This window comes from Rattus rattus, chromosome 5 (assembly GCF_011064425.1).
Source record: "Rattus rattus isolate New Zealand chromosome 5, Rrattus_CSIRO_v1, whole genome shotgun sequence".
NCBI classification, from domain to species: Eukaryota; Metazoa; Chordata; class Mammalia; order Rodentia; family Muridae; genus Rattus; species Rattus rattus.
The window spans coordinates 15,413,253-15,434,752 of NC_046158.1; the positions used below are offsets into that span (position 1 = coordinate 15,413,253).

Below are 21,500 nucleotides of genomic sequence, written 5' to 3' on the forward strand. Positions count from 1 at the left end.
GTAGATAATTGCTGTTTCTTAAACAGTACCTATATTTATTTCACATCTATACCTCTGCTTTTGCCCTCAATGTTACCCAGCAGATCCTCTGAGCCATCAAAATTCTACCTCCTTAATAAAGCTATTTATTTTTCTTTTCTTTAGGACAAAGTTTCTTGGTATAGCCCTAACTGAACTGAACTGGCTATCACCTTAAACTCAAGAGATCTGCCTGCCTCTGCCTCCCAACTGCTGAGATTAAAGGCCTGCACCACCACACCAGGCTCGTAAAGCTTTTTCTGATTACTAGAAACAGCAGCACTTTATCTCTCCCTGCTCTGTACTTTAATTTACCTAAATGAAACTGAGGTACAGATAGTAAAATAAAGTTTAGCTCAATGGTAAACAACTAACATGCTCAAGTCCACTCGCAGTTTAGAGAAGAGAGAAAGGGAACCTGAGGGTACAAGGTGCAGAGACTATTTTTGCCAACATACACACATTCCATATTCATTCATATTCTTTCTCTCCCTCTCTCTCTTTATCTCTCTCTCCCTCCCCCCTTCCCCTCCCTCCTCCTCTCATTAATCTTCAAGCTAAAATTCACTAATGACTCTGAGTTAACTCTCTTCATGAGCAAATTTGAAATGATGAAAATTTAATAAGAAATATGTAAGCAATAACAGACTACTTGATTTATTGAATCTAATACAAAAAATAACATGGAATAGCAGTAGGCATACAATAAATATAAGTAGCTATTGTTAGTTCACTCATTAAAATTCTCAATTATAATCATGGTGTGTTTGATCTTATCATTTACACGTAAATGACAGCATGATTGAGCAGGAAAACGAAGTTCAAATTTAAAAGTGCGGAAATTAAATAGTGAATTTAAATATAACAGCTACTGGAAAACAAGCAAACTAATATAATTACTTAAAACAGTAGCAATATTCCCAGTGATATAAAGTGGGACACCTATTGCCATTGATTTGATTTCAGAGTCAGTCTATAAGACAGGAGCTGTGCAAAAGTGCCTAGTCTCATATATTTATGCTCTTTGGAGCACTTAGGATAGACCAGGAGCCCAAATACATGTTATCTATGGAACATAGCTATAAACCTGAAAGACACATTGGCCCCTGGTTTACAGAGAGAAAAAACAGATCTAGTCCGTACTCCTTGAGTTCAACCATGTAAGAAAAATTACAGACAACCTTGCAAAAGAAGAAAAAACATCAGATGATGCCAAAGGTATAAACTTCTAAGAAATATATAATCAAAAATAATAAAGAGTAGGGAAGGGCATGTTGTACATATGTGTATATATACAACCAAAATTTTCAAAATTTAGAAAAAGCAACATAAATACTACAATTTCAATCTGGAAACCATTAATAACTTAAACAGAAACTATAATATATACAGAGAGATCCAAGTATACAGTACGACAACCACTGAAAAATATTATTAATTAGCATGAGCTCCAAATTAAACAATTACTAATTTAAACCATCACAGTTGAGAAAAACTGAGTACTTACAAGAACCCACAGTCACTCGCCATGCTCGTCAACAAGATGCTCACTTGCTGAAGACTGCTTGTCTTGAAAGTGAAGGGAAAGACTGCACTATCTTTCAGTCTAGGCCATTCATTCATCAATCCTCTCTTATTGTTCCTTGTCTACTTAACACAGTAATATGTAGACAGAACTGAAAGCTGGAAGGAAATTCTGGAACCTATTTTCCACTTACATAAGTCATAGCTAATGTAATGTTTTTAAACCTATAAATACAGTATAACCACTAAAATAAACTTCATTTTCCAAAGTAGGTATAGAGTTACTCTAATCACAGTAACAGTGCTCAAAACAGTACCTCCAAACTGGCAAGACATAAAAATCTCATGATCTGATTGCAGGCAGCACTGTGGTTTCATTTATGTATAACTACTATTACTACCTCGCAACACTTCTCTTGCAACTGTTAGCTCTGGTTTCCTTAGTAAAACAAATACACAAAATGTATATTACCAATATGCAACATAGATGCTGATATGTACTGTGAATTTACAAGGTAAATACTGTTAATGCTTCAAGTACATTTTCCTGTACTCTTCCTATACACGATTCCAAATGTCTAATAGAAACAATATTTTTTGTTTTGAGACAGGGGCTCTCTTGTCTGTCCTGAAGCTATATAGAAGAGGCTGTCCTTGAACTCAGAGATCCACCTGCTTCTGCCTCCTGCTAGGACTAAAGACATATGCTACCATGCCTAGCTAGATGTATTTTTATGACTTCCTTAAAATAAAAAACATTACTGTTTATTTTAGAATTAAGACACTGTGAACCATCACAGCAAATGATATAATTCTCAAATATTAGTATATTATCAAAAGGTCATGAAAAGGATTATCTTTTTTTGATGCTACTCATTACTCCTCGTTTTCCTATAGAACTCAGAAAAAAAAAAACAAAAAACAAACAAACACAAACAAAAAAATCATGAAACATTTACTACCTTAGTTATGTCACATATAAGATTCAAAAACAGCAAGCACACCACCAACTCAATCCAGAGGGTCCATAAGCTCCTCTGGACAAAGCTGGACAAAAGCTTCAACACTCACTTGGAATAGTTTTCCACAGCGTCATCTTTCTTTACTTCTGTCTCCCCCTCAGGTTTTGTGCCTTTGTTTGTTTCGTCCAGCCAATCTGAGACATGTTTAAGAGCACATTCAACGGTAGACACCATATTTTGCACAGCTTCAAGTTCCTCTGGAGAAGGATAGATTGTTGAATGTTTCACCATAACATGGCGATCATCATTGGCAAAAGATCTAATAGATCTCTGTCAAAGGGAGGGAAAAATAAAAAAAAAGAATGTCATCTCCTAAAGTATATTTTAAGTCAACATAACACCAACTGATAACCACTATAAAGCAGTTAATGTTCAAACAATAAAAATAGGTTCATGAATGGGAAGTAAACTCCTATTTTATTTAAATAGCATATCCCAAAATAGAAGGTATTTCACATGGTAGGGTTCATATCAGTCACACTGTAAACACTCCGTCTTTCAGCTGAATTTGTGGCTTTCTGATTACCCTTCGAAAAAAAAAAAAAAAAGTGCTGGAAGTTCTCACACCTTTCATTAATACAATATAACATAGAAATAATACAAGACACAAATTTATAATATGAACTATAAAACAATATAATGTGTAGCATTTGCCATCTAAATGTAGCATTTAACATCCAAACCTTAGGTAGAAACAAGAGCATTCCAAATTTCATTAATAGGGAAAAAACAAATTCAAAAGCAATCAACTTACCCAGCTAATTTGTACTGCATTCGTATCAAAATCACTAAAAAAATGTATTCAAGTAAGCTCCAGATAAACACATTTAAGTATTAAAATAATTAGACCAAAACTATACAAAAAACAGAAAAATGATCAAACGAATCTTAAAACTCAGAAGCAGCAATGAAAAAGGAAAATGAATCAAATTATATTAAAACAAAATTTTTACAAACATCTAAGCTTAAATCTAAAAAAAAATAAACAGCACATTAAAGTTTTTATGTATTTATATATTTACATACATGTATGAGAAGTCAAAGGTCTATAAAAATTAGTTTTAGGAAAGCTATATTATGCAAAAAGCAAGTAATTCACCAAAAAGACAACACAAGTCACATTGTGTTTTTTCTATATTGCACAAAAACACTAACATTAACATTAACCTTAACATTTTTTCACCACTTTGATCTATACTATAATAAAATTTCATTTCCATAAAAGCAAATTGACTTGGCAAAATTTTTACCATTTCATTTTAGTTTAGGTTAGATTTAGTTTTTCAAGACAAGGTTTTTCTCTGTATAGCCTTTGCTATCCTATAACTCATTCTGTAGACCACGCTGGCTTTGAACTCAAGAAATCTGCCTGCCTCTGCCTCCCAACTGCAGGGATTAAAAACATGAACCACCACCACCACACACGGCTTAGTAAAATACATTTGGAAGTAAATGAACATTTAAAAATTCAACATATTTGCTAAACAATACATTTTAAAATACACTGATAATTATATTTTGTGCTTTTTCTTCTAATTTATAATGCCTTTTAAATCCTCTTATTAGGGGAAAAATATATTTATAGAGTATCCTCTAGAACCAAAACATAAAGGGGAGGAGGGGGAGGCATCAAATCTCACCTAGGCACCAGGCCAGTGAGATGGCTCAGCTGGTAAAGATGCTTGCAACCAAATCTGACAACCTGAGTTTGATCTATGGGACCCACACAGAAGGAAGAGACCCAACTTCTCTAAGTTGTCCTCTGACCTACATATATATGCCATGGCATACAAATTTATGTGTGTGTATGCACACACACACGCACACACACAATATAAAAATATAATTAAAAATTTTAGAGGAAGGAGAAGGAGAGAAGCCATGGCAGGTGATGTTAGGATTGTCACCGCTCTGTGTATTTACAGGTTGTTATTAATGTTCTTAAGGGATGGATGGTACTGGGCTTTGTATGTTTAGGTGGGCAATTATATCTTATCAACTGGGTCAAAGGTTATTGTGTTGTGTGTTTTTTATGTGACGGTTTGAGTGTAGGAAAGTGCACGGTGGCAGGAGACTCTGGGCTGCCAGGAAGTTGAGATGTGTTTCCCCCAAGATATCTAGCAGATATCTTGGGGCACCGCAGTGCCAGACCTAAAGAGGTAAAAGACAACCATACTTTTTTTATTTTTTATATTTTTACAACAACAGATAGCAAACCAATGTGATGGGCAAGAATCCACTAGTAATCCTAAGAGTTGAGAGAAAGTTTTTATTTTCTAAGAGGAGGCCAGCACCATGTTAAGTCATGTGATAGCTCAAGCTCGGGAAATTTAACAAAGAAACAGGGAAGTAGCCTGGGCTGGCAGGCTGTAGGTCCCCTGCTGTATAAGTAATGGCAGATCAGAGAGTTAGAGATTAAAAGCTGCTTTTTAAAGAAAGTTGTTTAGAAAGTCTTTCTGGGATACTCATATTCCTTCTAACATGGGCTCCACGGGAATTTTGGGTTGAAATCCTAGTTAGACAAGCAACTCCTTAAATGACAGGTATTATTAAAAGGTGATTAAGTTTGTTTTTAGAAAGAAGAGAGTAAGAGATTACCTGAATCAGGTGGGGATTTTCACCCATGGTTCAGAACTTAGGGAAAAATTAGTCACTAACTCCAAGTAGAGAGTTGTGATGAATGTTTGTAACACCAGGCGGAGTGAATGCAGACATATATTGTAGAAGTTATTAAGGTTAAATAAAAATCTGTGGCTCCGGGTAGAGAGCTTAACAGATGGGTATATTTTGAGCTAAAGTCCTGGTTTGATAAGTTGCTTATTGGTATTAGAATTGATAGAAGGTGTTTAGTTTGTTTTATGAATTACCCCACTAAAGACCACATGGCTTGTTGATGCTGGCTAGTGAGGGTTTGTGGTTACTTTTGATATTTACCACAACAGGAAGCTCAGATTCTCTTAACATGGGCTCCACAGGAATTTTGGGTTGATTTCCTGATATCACAGAGTACAAAAGCCTATCGGCTCATTGTTTAGCTTACTTCCTTTTTAAAATTGTTTAATCTTCATAATGGGTGTGACTGAGTTTTTTGGTTATATTATTACTCTGGGAGAGAGTGCAAGATACAAGTTTTTCTGGTTACAGACTAAGATTTTGGCTTTGTGTTTTTAAAAAGTATGATTAGGCTCTGGAAACCAGAGTCATACTGATAAGATTTGATAGAGGTAGACTGCCTAAAAAAATTGATTCAGGAGAATCAAACAAAAAATATCTCGATTCTAAACTTTTGTCTTGAGAGTTGTATTTTACAGAATGTGCCTACTTGGATTCCTGGTCTCAAGAGCTTTCAGCTGGGTTCAGTCAGGACACATCAGCTACAGCATTTGCTTCATTCTTTCTACCCCCTACCTCCTACCCCCTACCCCCAAGGATATCTCAACACCCATGTACATCTTGAAGAAGTTATAGAGGAGTCGTCGTCCCAAGTCCCTGGACTTTTAGGGGGATGAAAGAGGTTATTCCAAAGTTGTTGTTATGAGGAATTTAAAGTTGGTTGTAATTTAACAGGGAGGAATTAGCTAGTCTGAGTTGTATAGTCATAATCTCATTTGGTAACTAAGCTAAAATCATATCTTTGCTTTGGTGTAGAATTTATTTGTCAAAAAAGTTTAAAAGTACAAGGTTCAGAGCCACTCCTTCTATTGATGTTATTACAAACTTCTGAGTTGATTACTACACATGTGAATTAAGGGCCAAATAGCAAATTCATGACTCTGACTCTGTGAGAGTACTTTCAAGATAATATTAAGATATAAAGACAACAGTCAAGATTGTCTTCTATAGTTATATGGTTTTCAAAAACGTCAGAAATCCACAAAATTTGAGATTTAAAGTTATTTATCTTTTGTTAAAACATATTTGTTCCTAACAGTTACCCTTGGCAGATTTCATGAAGAATTTGAACATCTCTACCTCCAGGTGAGGCAATACTTTGTGGCTAAGCAGCCACTGGACAAAGCTGCCTGTTTCATCTGCAGACTAATACTGTCCAGAAAAGGACAAATTATGCAGAATAGTTGACTGATAAACTCTGCCAAGACAGGGTGATCAGCCCTTCAAAATCTGCATTTCAACAGTCTGTCAGTTGATTTTGGGCCAGAAGGCTGAAGACTTCCCTCACATGTTGCTAACAGGGGGCTGTGCTAGTGGAGAGTGTTCTCTACAACCTCTCAGTTCTGGAAGCCGAGTTAGGCTTCCTATGTGTGTAGTTATTTGGTCATTCAAAGATTTCTGACGTGTTTGAAGCCTGTTAGTCTCATAAACAACCCAAGCTGTTTGAAGAAAGATAGTAAATTTGAAAGGGTGGTCTTTCAGATGGCGTATGATCTGTATAGAATTATAGTCTTTTAGGATAGGTGACAAGGTGCGTTAGGTAATGGGCAAAAATGATGGACTGGGTGTTGAGTGTATCTTATGTTTTAAAAATTGTAGAATGGTAATAATTGTATTCAATTTATATATAAGTGAAAAGACCTTTTAACTGGACAAAAAGGGGGAAATGTTGTAGTTTGCCCTTAAGTTATCTGTATTTTAATGCGAATTCCACTGCCCCAAGGACAGTCAGGTACTCAGGACTTAAATCAGGACTTAAGTGACTTCACCAGAAACTTCTCTCCTTTGAATTTGTAAAATACAGGTGAGAGGCAGGTACAAGATAGGAGGCCTGTCATTGGAGGAGAAAGGATGGGTGGGAGAGAAGTTTGAAGGAAGAGGAGGAGATTGAACAGAAAAGAGGAGAGAGACAGGAAGAGAAGCCATGGCAGGTGACGTTAAGATTCCACTCTGTGTATTTATTAATGTTCTATTAATGTTGCTATTAATGTTCTTAAGGGATGGATGGTACTGGGCTTTGTATGTTTAGGTGGGCAATTATATCTTATCAATTGGGTCAAAAAAAAATAAATTAATTAAAAATTTTAAAGACCAAAATACCAGAGATAATAACCTCATCTACCACCATGAGTTCAAAGTCTCACAAAAAAAACCTCTCACAAAAAAAAGCCTTCCTTGTTATTCACTTTAACACTCCTTAGAATATCCAAAGAATAATTCTATTATCCTAAAAGCATGTTAAAAGTACCTTTCGAGTCAAACATGCTATAGAAACTTCTCTATCATTCATGTCACCAGAAAAGGCCCCATACAAATAATCTAATTTTCATGAGAAAAAATTCTGAATTTCATGTAAAAGTCCAGTAGAATTTAATTAATTTTAAGATCATGATTACTAAACTTTTGTTGGCTTGTTAATGCCAGTTTTATTATAAAGTATTAACAAGCATTCCTTCTCTTTGTTACTAATGAGTTATAGCATATATTAGCATAGGGCTCCAACAACGTGGTTTCTAATCCTTTTTTTAAAGATTTGTTTCGTATCAATTTTGTATATAGGTGCTCTGCCAAGGAAACCAGAAGAGAACACTGGATCTTTTGGAACTGGAGTTACAAATGGTAGTGAATCACCATGTGATCCCCAGCTCCCTCCAATATTCTCTTTAACAGAAGAACAACCATATTTATCTAAGGTTTCTTGTACTCTCACTTTTAACATTTGCAATTTTACATTATATAATCATTTATAACTAAAAGATAAAAGTCATCACTCACCATGGTTTCCTATGGTATTTTAGCTTCTTTTTACGATCCTTTTCTCTCTTTCTTGTCGTCTTCACTAGACACTGTTTTGTGTAACAGTACCTCCTCATATGCCTGAATCCCCTGACTGCTCAATGTCAAATATAAGCAAAGATGTTTGAAAATTGCTCTCTGGAAAGCACCTACAAAAAAAATAAAAGAAAAACAAATGTTCAAATTGTGTACAGTTAGTTTCAAATCTAAATATGGAACCCATAAATATGATCCATGTTGACTTAAATTTAAAAAAAAACTTTACAGAGAAAATCACTTTATCTCTTCTTTTTTTTTTTTTAAACTTGGATTTGTGTGTGTGTGTGTGTGTGTGTGTGTGTGTGTGCGCGCGCGCGCGCGCGCGTGGGCTTATGTGGGTACTCAAGGAAGCCAGAAGATAGAGCTGGGGTTATAAGTAGTTCCAAATTATGTAGATGATAGGAACTGAACATATTTCCTCTGGAAAAACAGTACTTGTTCTTAGCCACTAAGTCATCTCTTAAGCCCCTTTACTTTTTTTTTTTTTTTTTTAAAGTAATTACATTTATTGCAAACAAAATTTGGCCTAGGACTAAAAGTCAAAGTGATACCGGCAGAAAAGCAACTCTCCTGGAAGTTACAGTGTGGCAACTAGATTCCTTAGTTCTCCTTGACAAATGTATTTCTTACAAGGGAAAACCATCTGAAAGGCAATACTGCTACTGATGGTAACAATGCTTCAACTAACCTTAATCAAATTTACATAATTAAATATCGGTACTTTGTCTGACCACATGAAAAAATTCATGCATAAAGTGGCGGCAATACCACTGATTTACCATGATGCTTTTCCATAATACTGTCATTAGACTGACAGTTCATGTTAGCATATATGTTTACCCTTTGTTTTTAGAATTAAAATTAGGACTGGCTTTCTAACTCTGTCCCCTTAACTCCATAAAAATCCTTAAGCATGCCCTTTACCTGTATTATTATTCATGTCCCAGACTTTAAAATTCAGACAGACAGACAGACAGACAGACAGACAGACACACACACACACACACACACACACACACGGCAGACACAAAGATACACACATACAAAAAAACAGAATCCTGACCACAGACTTGCCAGTTAACCTGCACAAAGAACAACTCCTCTGCATGCACGAGAACCTCTGAGAATTTCACGTATGACAACGTAACACAGTAACTCAGAATAAAAGCATTATCTATAAGATCATATTGGGGGGGCATAAAATGAACTTACAAATCTCACTCAACTTCAGTTTACAAATGAAATAAAATATAAAACTGAAGTCACATAACTAACCAGGTACAAGGCACCATTTTACAGGCATGTCTACATGGGTAACATACAGCCTGTGATAGCTACAATTGAAGCCCAACAAATAGCCATGAACTTCCTTTAAAACATTAAAATTTAGTGAATTTTTTTCATGACTCCAATAGTATGGTTTCATTTTCAAGCATAAACTGTGTAAATCAGAACATGTCACAATGTCAAAAGATTGGGTGCATTTGATAGAATCTCCAAGGTTTTTTTTTTTTTTTTGCCTCACTTTATCAGTATGATTTTAAGGGGAAAATGGCATTAGGAGAGACAAGATAGATTAACAGATAAGGGCACTGGCTACCTTTCCAAAGAATCTGGGTTCAATTCCCAGCACCCGTATAGTAGCTCACAACCATCTACAACTCTACTTCCAGAGGATCCAATGCACTTTTCTGGCCTCCATTAGCACCATACATGATCATGATACACAGACATACTCTCAGGCAAAACACCCATACACATAAATATTTTTTATATAAAGTCAAATTATATTTAGTACACTGAGACAGAAAAAAAAAATCATGTAACTAACATTCTTTAGCATTTCTCTTTTTTAAAAAATAATTTAGTTATTAATATTCTGGCCTTGAAATTTAAAAACTGCAAGCCAGTGAAGTAGTGCATTCCATTAACCTAGCACTGAGGAAACTGGTGGAAAAGGCTCACAATCTTAACATATTGACATATTGTCCATGTTGGCTTTTGCATGTTGTTTTGTTTTGTTCCTGACCTGGAAGTCACTGACTTAAGTTAGGCTGGCTGGCCAGCATTGAGTTCAATCTCCAGGACTTACAGAGTGAAAAGGAAGAGAACTAATTCCTCCAAACTATGAATATATGAACACATGGAATAAACAAATAAATAAATGTTAAAAGTTGGGGGTGGTGGAGAATGCCTTTAATTCCAGCATTGGGGAGGCTGAAGGCAACCTGGTATACAGAGTTCAAGGACAGCCAGGACTACACAGAGAAACCCTGTCTCATTGACTAATTAAAAGTATCAATTTAGGGTTGGGGATTTAACTCGGTGGTAGAGCGCTTGCCTAGAAAGCGCAAGGCCCTGAGTTCAGTCCTCAGCTCAGAAACAAAAAAAAAAAAAAAAGAAGAAAGAAAGAAAGAAAGAAAAAGTATCAATTTATATAAGACTCATGTTTATTGATTAATTTGTACTTGGTATGTTGTTATGTTTGGTAGAAAATACAAAAATGAATCAACTCAGAACACCAAATAAAATAAGAGCAAATACGCACAAATTTATTATCAAACCTCTTAAAAAATTAAAATTTTCTAGACAGAAACATTAAATTTCTGTATGATATTAGTGTACAGAGGATACAAATATCAGTAATTTTCCTCCTTAAAGGCATGATTAAGAATAAACACTTTTTTAAAATCTGTAAGTTATAGCTCAATACAGAACATGACAAGGTACAAGCAGACCTAGCCCTTCCCCCATTCTCTCTGCCTTGCTAAACAGATTACATTCCTAAAACCTAGTCTACCTAGGTCTATTCCTCTATTTGGCCACTCCCCTTCCTTAGTCCTAAGGCTATCAAGGTCCAGCTATCAAAGTGTTAAGTCTGGTCCCACTTTGGCTCATCTAATTAATATGCCCAACCAAAACAAACCAGCTATTCCTAACACGTTGTTTCCCTTTTTTTCTTTATAAACTTTCATTTGCCTATGAACCATGTCTGTGTCCTCTCCATCCAGAAATAGTCTTTTGCATTCCTTAGAGCAAATATAAATATCCCTTATCCCCTTCTTTCTCCCTTATCCCTTTTCTCTCCTCTCCCTTGTCTCCTAGCCCGTCTTCATCTCTCTGGGGCAAAAAGAAAAATAAAATAAAAAATAAAAATCCCCTTGTGTTGAGAACTTAGTCTTGGCGTGTCCTGTGCAAACTCTGGTTCTTTCACTTACTTATTTTTAAAAATCCAGCTGCATTCTCCACCAAACAGACAAAACAAAACTTTTCCTCTAATGATATGAAGGCTTAATTCCATTACAACACTGGACAGAAGCCTAAAGGTCCTTTCTGAATTAACAATATGAACAAAGTACAGCAAAGGCTGCCATGCTAATCTGAAATACACCATACAAGCCAATGAACCAATGAGCAAAACAGATAAAGATCTTCACCTCACAAAAGAGGTCAAGAAAGTATATTCCTTCCCTAAAATAGTCTCTCGCCTTTTCCAATACTTGCACACCTTTCTACATTTGACTGAACAACTTTCAGCCAGTGATATATTTTGCTTTAAGGAAGCATCAACATGTCAATAAATTTCAACAAATATTTATGGATCATCTATAATAACCCAAGCACTCTCCTGAGAATTTAGAAACATGTCAAAAAAGACAAAACAAACCAGTTGTTGCCCATGTTCCAAGTTCAAAGGAAGAAAACAGAAAATGACAAATATAAAAATAAGTAATTAAAGCAGAATGCTAGAAAGTGTAGAAACTCAGAAAAGACTGAACAAGCAGGAACATTCAGAAACACAAAACACAACCATCAGGCTGCACAAAAAAGGCAGCACCAAACAAGGTTTTCAGGGATTATGTAGGTAGTCACAGTTGGAACATACAGGACAAAAGTTAGCAAATATGTTTAAAAGAGTTAACATTTTATGATTTTCAGACTAATTTTTCAGCTACTCAACTCTACATAGTACAAGTGGAAGTACAGAAAACATGAATCAATAACTGTATTCCAATTAGATTTTATGAACACTGAAATTTCTAAATAATTTTCACATCACAAAATATCAAGTTTTGTCAGGCAGTGGTGGCACATGCCTTTAAATCACAGTACTTGAGACAGAGGCAAGTGGATCCTATGTAGACCTGGTCTACAGAATGAGTTCTAGGATAGCCAGAGATACAGAGAAACCCTGTCTTGAAAAAAAAAAAAAAAAAGCTTTTAAAAACTCAGTGTACTGGTCATATAAAAGTACAATGTGACAGCCAGGTCCCAACAATCAGGAGACAGATCCAAGAAGATCATCCATGAGTTTAAATTAAGGCCAGCCTAGTCTACATAGCAAATTTCAGCCAGGGTTATACAGCAAAATCCTGCCCACTCCCCTCCAAAAGAGGCATCAAATAAAGACAGCTGGGTATGGTAGTATAAACATAAAAACTTATAATCCTGACACTCAGGTTTGACACAGAGAGTTCAGGGACACCTGAGCTACATAGTAGGACCTTGTCTTTAAAAAAATAGAAACCATCACCAAGTATATGGCAAATCTGAGTCATGATCAGTCTGTCCTAATAGAGAGTCCTCTCCAAAGACTCTGTGTGTGTGTGTGTGTGTGTGTGTGTGTGTGTGTGTGTGTGTGTGTGTGTGTGTGTGTGTGTGTGTAGTATAGAGTTTTAAGCATGAGAAATGACAAGCTATGATTCCTGTTATAAAAAGCTCTTTGATGTCTGGACAGATGGCTCAGAAGTTCACCCTGGATTTGGTTCCCAGAATCCACAGCAGTTGGCTCACAACCATCTGTAATTCCAGTTTCAGGAGATCTGATATCCTCTGGCCTCCAGGGGATCCTGCAAATATGTAATACACATAAATACAAAGGCACAATACATACATGCACATAGCTTTTTTTTTTTTTTTTTAATAATCTTGTGGAGGACAGAAAATGGGAAGAGAAGACCACTTCAGAGACTTATTGATCAGTCTAGCAGTACAGTGACTTCTCAGTAGTTTTAGGGAATTGCTTCCAGGAAACATTCCCTTAATAACAAACTCCACAGACATTAGAGTCCCAAGGATAAAGTGATATAGGGTATAAATGACCTATACACAGCACTCATATACTTTAAATCACTTCTAGATCATTTCAATATCTAATAGAGATGCCTTATAAACCTTTATTATACTGTATTGTTTAGGAAATAATGACAAGGAAACACTCTGGACATGTTAAGCCTAACTTTTTTTCTTCAACTTCAAAGGCTGACCTGGGGTTGTTTAGCTCAGTGGTAGGCGCTTGCCTAGGGCACATAAGGCCCTGGGTTCGGTCCCCAGCTCGAAAAAAAAGAAAAAAAAAAAAAAAAAAAAAGCTTGCACACCTGTAATGTGCAAGAAGCATAGAATTTAGGGTAAAATCGGAAATATAATTTTGGACATACTTTGGGATATTTATTATATATCCAAAGTAAGCAAGCTGGATATGGACACAGATTTAAGAAGTCAAAATTAGTAAACGTGGCAGTTTTCAGTGAAACCAGAAGGTTCCACAAAAGTGGGTATACTAATGAGTGGGAGAGAAAAGGAGACAAGATAGAATTATGGGGGTGGGAGTGGGGGTGAACTGAGAAGTAGAAAGGAAAAATGTGAACTGTACTGCTCAGAAAATCAAGTAAAGAAAACATAGAACACTCAAGATCTAAAAGGAAGACAATGAATGCAGCAGATGAATGGAATTCCTGAAGTATGTGGATAAGTGTGGTCTCCTTATACAGTTTCCTGGTCCTGGTCCAGGTCTTTGGTTCTCCTGCCTCAGCATACCAAGTACAAAGATTACAAAGTGTACACAAAAACACATGGCTTAAACCCAAATTTTAGTCTGTTTCCAACTATGGATGTCTATCAATTCAAAGATAACTCTTTGGAAGCCCTATATACTATCAAATAAAGTAGTTTTACCATAAACAGGAATTCAGTCTTCTATACTACTCAATTCCAACACTTCAGTCCATGCTTGGAAAACCTCAGGTGTCTCTTCAAAACTTCAATGACTTTTCATTTCCTAAGTAACTGGGATCCACTCAGTAAGAATGGCATCTAACCAAGGTTTTTTATGATGGAACGCTTACAAAATTCTCTACCCACCACTTCTCATACTGCTGTAGTTCCAGGCCATACAGGGAACAGATAAATTCAGATTTACATCAAATCTGCTTTTCCATAAATTTAAGTAATTCCTGACAATATAAGGTGTTTCTTCCAAAAACCTTTTAAATTCTTTTATGACACTTCTATTGCTGGATTTTAACTAAAATTGCTTGCACCTCTATCTTCATAATACCTAGGTACATCTTATACTTGGGGGACTCCTAAGATCCTAGTTATCTTTCCTTAGAGAATGCTACAATCATTCAGAGGATGAATTTGAAGGACAGCATTACCCATAGTGCCTTCAGTAAACTTTTGACCCTTCCTCCATCAGTACAAATCACATTGTTTGACTTAGGTAAGTTCTCTGAAACCTCTTCTCGCTGCCCCAGGATAATATTTAGTGATTCATTGATACATATTCAGCTCTATTCTTGTCACAAATCTCGGAACTTAAAAAACACAAAGATGGCCCTTCTAAAAGTCTACCCTGTTATTCTAAAATCCTGTCCTCATTTTCTTTCCTATTTTACATAACTACTCCTCACTAAGCCAGGACGTATAATCTAACATGGCTACCATTTTTTTTCCACAGTTCTTCCTCCCTTTTCATACCCTCACTCCTAACCTTACCCAATTCAATTTTTATAATCATCATTTGAAACTCACATCAGCAATTCCTTTCCTCGCCTGACAAAATAGCAAGCCTGGTTAAATCCAACCCTCTAAGCTGTCAGTAACCTTAGGCAGCTAAAAATGGGAAGAACAGGAGTCTCACCAGCAAGCTAGTAAGAAATGCATGTGCCACCACTGTCTGGCTACTAGTGGGTGTTTTAACAATAAGTTTTAACTTTCAAAGACTCAATAAGAAAAATTCCCCTCAAACAGGTGGTGCTATACCCCAGGGGGTATTTAAAAAGCTAAATCTGTGGCTGGAGAAATGGCTCCAAGCACTGGCTCTTCTTAAAGTAAGACTGAGGAATCAGGTCCCGGTACCCACATCCGGCAGCTTACCCACAAGTAACTCCAGCTCCAGAGAATTCCATGCCCTCTTCTGGCCTTCATGGGTACACACATCTATGTACATGTGTACATACATGGGCACACACACACACATACACACACACATACACACACACACACACACACAGAGATATACACACAGAGACAGAAATATAATTTTGGACTTTTTATATTTATTATATATCCAAAGTAAGCAAGCTGGATATGGACACAGATTTAAGAAGTCAAAATTAGTAAACAAAACAGTTTTCAGTGAAACCAGAAGGTTCCACAAAAGTGGATATACTAATGAGTTGTTTTTTGTTTTTTGTTTTTTTTTAAATAAAATGCTAAGTTTCCTATTGTACTATCCTGGTATTAGGAAAAACAAGATCTTTGGTGGTTACCAGCAACCTGGGGCTCTAAGATATGCTCCAGTGTTCAAGGACTTCCCCCAGCTAATTGGCAAACAAGAATCTTACTGAAAAAAGCTAAATGATCAACTTTTTCACTTGTTATTTTTATTAATTTTTATTTTGTGTAAAGGGGAAAGGAAAGTGTACACATCCCACAGCACACGTCGGAAAGCCAAAGCTGAGTCTCTCCTTCTACTATATGGGTTTTGGATAGCTGAACTTTCTCACTCTTAACGGTTTCTTCATCTCTTCTCTTGAACATAGAAACCTCTTCCTACCATCCTGCATTCAACACGTTACCCTGCTTCCTATTTCATTCCACATGCCCAGAAGCAGTACTTTTTAAACCATGTATTTTCCCTTTCTTCCTAGTGTTATGAACTGCCTCCACTCCTAATACAACCTTCTGAACTTCAACCCTACTAGTTGCCATCCTTTTGTGTCTACAAAATGAGCCTAACACTCCCGTCATTTTCTCTATTTTCTATTGGACCACCTTCTATCAGCAATTCCACATCATAATGGCACCCATCTTTATAATGAAAATTTCACAAATCTTGCCCTCTTGCATGGTTATAGCTACAAACCAATTTTTCTCTTCCCCTTTTAAGGGCCCAATTTTTTGAGCTTATACTTTTAACTGACTTTTTCCTTCTTTCATGTTCCTCTAAAATCCACCCCAATCAACTTGTAGCCACAGTACTTCTACAAACAGGTCTGGCCATGATCCCCTAGAATTTGCGTAATGTTCAGTGCTATAAATGATTTAATTCTCTTGGTTGACATTTCAGCAACAGGTGACGGAATAGACTGTCCCTTACTTGTCTTACTTTTCATCCCTTAGCATCATCCTTCCATCCAAGATACCAGTCAGTCACTCTATTTTTCTCCCAACTTTATAAACTATTCTGTCTTATCTTTAAAACCTTTGAGTCAATGGTTCTCAACTTTCCTAATGCTTCCGCCCTTTAATACAATTCCTTATTTTGTGGTGTCCCAACCATAAAATTATTTTGTTGCTACTTGGTAAATGTAATTTTGCTACTGTAATGAATCATGTAAATATTTGATATGCAGGATATCTGATATGCTTCTCCCAACAGAGTAATGACCCAGCAGGTGTCTCAGAACCCAGCGGCTAGAGTCCTGTAAATGCCATTTGTACACTAAAGCCTCCAAAATTTCTATCAACCCAAGTTTTAGACTCCAAGACAAGCACATAAACAGAGAAGTCTGGATGCCTAGTAAACAGTTTAGTGTCCCAAACAACTCTACAAACACAACAGAGTCCATTTCTCCTATCTTAGGCTTCAACAATTCCTCCTCCTCCTCCTCCTCCTCCTCCTCTTCTTCCTCCTCTTCCTCCTCCTCCTCCTCTTCCTCCTCCTCCTCCTCCCTCTTTCTCTTGTCACTTCTTGATGACAGCTACTCAACAACTCCATCCCTCTAACTGCTCAGGATAAAAACAAAGAAATAATCCTTAACTCTTCTCTTCCTTCCACATTCCACATCTGATTCATCAACAAATCCTTTCATCTTTACCTTCTGGCTCTCTAAAATCCTAGAAATCGCATCTTCCACCACCAAAATCCTTTATCTGAACTATACTATTGGTTCCAACCTGTCTTAAGTTCCCACATAGTATTTGTTCTGAGCACAAAGTTGCTTCTTTTAAAATCTCAAATTAAGCTATGGCATGGCTCTGCTTAAAACTTTCTAACAGCTGCTTCATATATCAGAGTAAACACTTGTTAATAATTAAAGCTATCAATCTCCAGTAGTCTGACTCCCCATTTTTGCCTCCTGTCACTATCCTCACTTGCTGTGTTATATCCACAGTGCAATCTCTGCTAATGGTTCCTACCCTCAGACAGGTATCTTTGCTAGTAGTTTATCCTTTGTAACCATGTAATTCCATCCCCCATTGTCTCAGCAATTTGCTCAAAAGCACATTATCATAAGCTCAACTCCTTAACTACAGACAATAAAATCACCCTTCAACATACATCTGCTGTATTAGTCTCAAACAGATATATCATTGGTACATGAAAGCTTTATTGTTTACTTGTTTTCTACCACTATAATAGTTCCTGGCACAAAGGAAAAATTAGAATTTATCAAAGTATTTTCTTATATGGCACTGTATTTAATGCCCACAAAAGTACTGAAAAGTAGTGGGAAAAAATAAATAGCATAAGTGTATTTTATACTATGAAAGCACAGATACACAAACATTTTCAATGGCCTTTCTACAACCACAATGTGGTGCTGGCAGAGCTATCCCTGCAACTGATGTCTCTAGAATCCTGAGTTCATATCAAATGTTTCCAGAAGTATATGAAAGAACAAGTGTGCATTTAATTTTGCATAAGAATCTTTAAAAGCTCAACTTGACATCTTTTCCTTTAAACTATGCCTGAGCATGAAACAGCAACTTAACTGTGTAAGCCACAGCACCTGTTTCTTCTCAGGTGCTGGGATATAGGTCATGAGATTGCCTTTAGAATTTACAAGATTCTGTGAAAATTCTGACCAAAAGAAAAAGAATATGTGTCGACAAACAGTTCAGTGCTACAGTATTAACTGTCCCCTGCACCTGATGCATCACACTTATCCCAGAAGGGTAAACCAACATCTTGGTAAACAAGCCAACAGTATTAATTCTCAAAAAATCTTCTGCTGGCATTCTGCAGAACAGCATGACAAACTATCTGAAGATGAAATAAACACAAATATCTCTCTTAATTAGGCAGCTTTGCAAAAATGACTCAAGAACTACAATAAGGCTAAATTAGCAATTTAAAAGAAAGAATTATTTTGTTTACACCTTGACAAAAAAAGGTTTCATTTATACAAAAGTGCTAAATATTAAGAAATGTTATTAGACCATTCAATAATACAACTTAACTTCCAGCTCTTGTCAGCAATCACTCCCCTTGCCAGCACTGCTCATCAGGTTAAAAGCTGTGAATCTGGGTCAGAAAAGACAGAGACCTTTTCAGGACAACTCAGTCTATCTCCAGCTCATGTGTCAGTATGATACCCCAGCCTTTCCCCAAGCCCCTTTTAAAATGAATTATGACATAAATCACAAGGTTAGCACTACTAGGAACCCATGAAAAGCCACAAGAGAGGGAAAAAAAAGTTGAATACTGTCAGATATTATAAGCAAAAGAAAAATATGACCGACTATATAATTAATGTAAAAGCAACAGATTTGTAGTGAGGTTTCATTCTAGCTACAGTTGAGGAATGAGCTAGTAGTTCTAAACAAAACCCAACTTCTTGGAGTCTCAATTTCTTCATTCATAAAATTATAGAGTGAGATTATACGATGGCTCAGCAGGTAAAGGTGTTTGCAGACAGCCTGACAACCTGAATCCATCTTTGGAACCCACATGGTGGAAGGAGACCAACAACTCCCAAAAGCTATCTTCCACAGATATGACCTAATATATACATGTACATGCATAAACATATACAATAAATAAATGTGATATTTTTTAAAGTTAGACTATACTAAAATTTCTAAATTTTAATGGAGGAATTCCTTACATTTATAGTTCTCTCTCCAAATCCATGTGTGCATGAATATTCCATTCAAAAGTTTCCGGCAAAGAGTACATAGCTCAGTTAAACAGCTTGCCCATCCCAAAGATTCCCTGGCAACATAAAGATAAGTAGAGTGAAAAAGGCCCGTAGAGAGGGAAGAGGGAGACCAAAGAAGAAAGGGAGAAAAAAAGGCAGGCAAAGCAAGAAGGAGGGAAGGAGATCTTTGTGTTCAGAACTGAGATGAGTTGTTTTAGGCCTGGAAAGGCAGGTGACACCTATCAAAAGGATAGTATCAAGGCAGCAGATGATGATAATGGTGACAGAACAAGTTGGTTTTGTATCAGTATCTGTCTTTTCTCTTAAAAACAATGATGAAGGCTCACTGAACATATAATATATTCTATATTAAATGGGTGCAGTTTCTGACAGTACTTCTAAGTCATATGTGCCAGTCAGAAGCTATCTAGATTTTTATGAAGAGAACCTGATTGGTGAAGGAATTGCAAATGAGGCAACATATAAAGATCATGACACATAGATGTCAGCTACAAATGGAGCGGCTAAAGAAAAAGTTTACAAAGTTGGACTTAAACTGAGAAACAGTCTCTTACCATTTCAAAAGTTGTCCAAGTGTGAATAAACCGTAAGGGTGAAGAAATAATCTTTAACCAAGTGCTTCTTGTGTGCTAAGCAAATACTCTACTACTACACTGTATCATTAGTCCCAGTCACTTTTCCATACTGGTACCATAAGTTTTAAAATATAAAATATCAAGATCAATTAACACTGAAAAAAGGCCAAGCAGTAGTGGAGCACAACTAACACTCGGGAGGCAAAGGCAGGCAGATCTCTGAGTTTGAAGTGAACCTAGTCTAGAGTGGGTTCCAGGACAACTAGGGCTACACAGAAAAAACATTGTATTGAAAAAAGAAAAAGAGAAAATCATCTGTTTTAAGATAATAATCCACTACATGCATGTGACCACATAAGATCACTAAGGATTAACATGGGATGTTTTCTTTATTATTATCTCCAAAATAATTAACTGAAATGTGAGCTAGAAATGATATATAGTATGCAATTTTAAAATGCCAATGGAACTAGAAAGATAGCTCAGAGGTTAAGAGTACTGGCTGCTATTGCAAAAGACCTGGATTCAATTCCCAGTACCTACATAACAGCTCACAAATGTCTATAACTCCAGATCTAGGGAATATGACACCCTCACACAGACATACAGGCAGGCAAAACACCAATGCCTATAAAATAATAATAAATTATTTTTTAAAAGAGATGCCAATGTAGTATGGAAAGACTCTAAGTGGTCATTTACAATTACATCACTATTTACAGTTAATCCAATTACATGGTATTACACTCCACATTAGGTACAAAGATGAAAATAAAATTTGGTTAAAAATATGTATCCTTTATACATTCTACTAGTGACTAGATTTGTGATCCCCCATGTTGTAGGCAATGGAATGAATTAATGAGCACTTAATTACAATAATAATAACACATTAAGTAGAATACTATTGGTTTACTATGTACTTGGCATTATTGTAAACAGACTGAACACATTAATCTTCACAAAATTAAGAGGACTTTTAATTTTCACAGACCCAAACTCAGAGATTTTTATAATAATAATGGGGTTTAAAGAGATGGCCCAGTGGTTTTAAGAGTACTAACTGCTCTTTCAGAGGACTTAAAATTCAGTTCCCATAATCCTATAAGGCAACTAGCTCACCTATAATTCCAGCTCCAGAGGATCTGGTGCCCTTCTGGTTCCATAGGCACCAGTTTACTAACAAAACACACACACACACACACACACACACACACACACAAACTAAACTAAAACTAAAAGGAGGGAGAGGTAACAGGAGGAGAGAGAAGACAAGACAAGACAAGACAAGACAAGACAAGACAAGACAAGACAAGACAAAATTATCCACAACAGCCAAGTATGGTGGAAAACCAGGTATCATCCCAAAATGTGTGAGGCTGAGACAAGGTTGCTATTTCTTAACTAGTCAAAACTCCCAAATAAGTTAAAAAAAAAAAAAAAGTAATTACCCACAATATAAG

At 36.3% G+C, this 21,500-nt stretch overlaps 1 protein-coding gene across 4 annotated transcripts in view; it reads right to left on the reverse strand.

The window, feature by feature from the left end:
- Strbp (spermatid perinuclear RNA binding protein) overlaps nucleotides 1–21,500 on the reverse strand; it is a 131,034-nt gene that overhangs the window by 74,170 nt on the left and 35,364 nt on the right. For all 4 annotated transcript variants that reach the window (XR_004387981.1, XR_004387980.1, XM_032903212.1 and 1 more), the window contains exons 2-3: nucleotides 8,232–8,401; nucleotides 2,614–2,834 (exon numbers count right to left, since the gene is read on the reverse strand). Coding sequence is in view for 2 of the 4 variants with exons in the window: in XM_032903212.1 (XP_032759103.1) it covers nucleotides 2,614–2,834; nucleotides 8,232–8,234 (224 nt within the window). In the remaining 2 variants the exon portion in view is untranslated. The remainder of the gene's footprint in view (nucleotides 1–2,613; nucleotides 2,835–8,231; nucleotides 8,402–21,500) is intronic.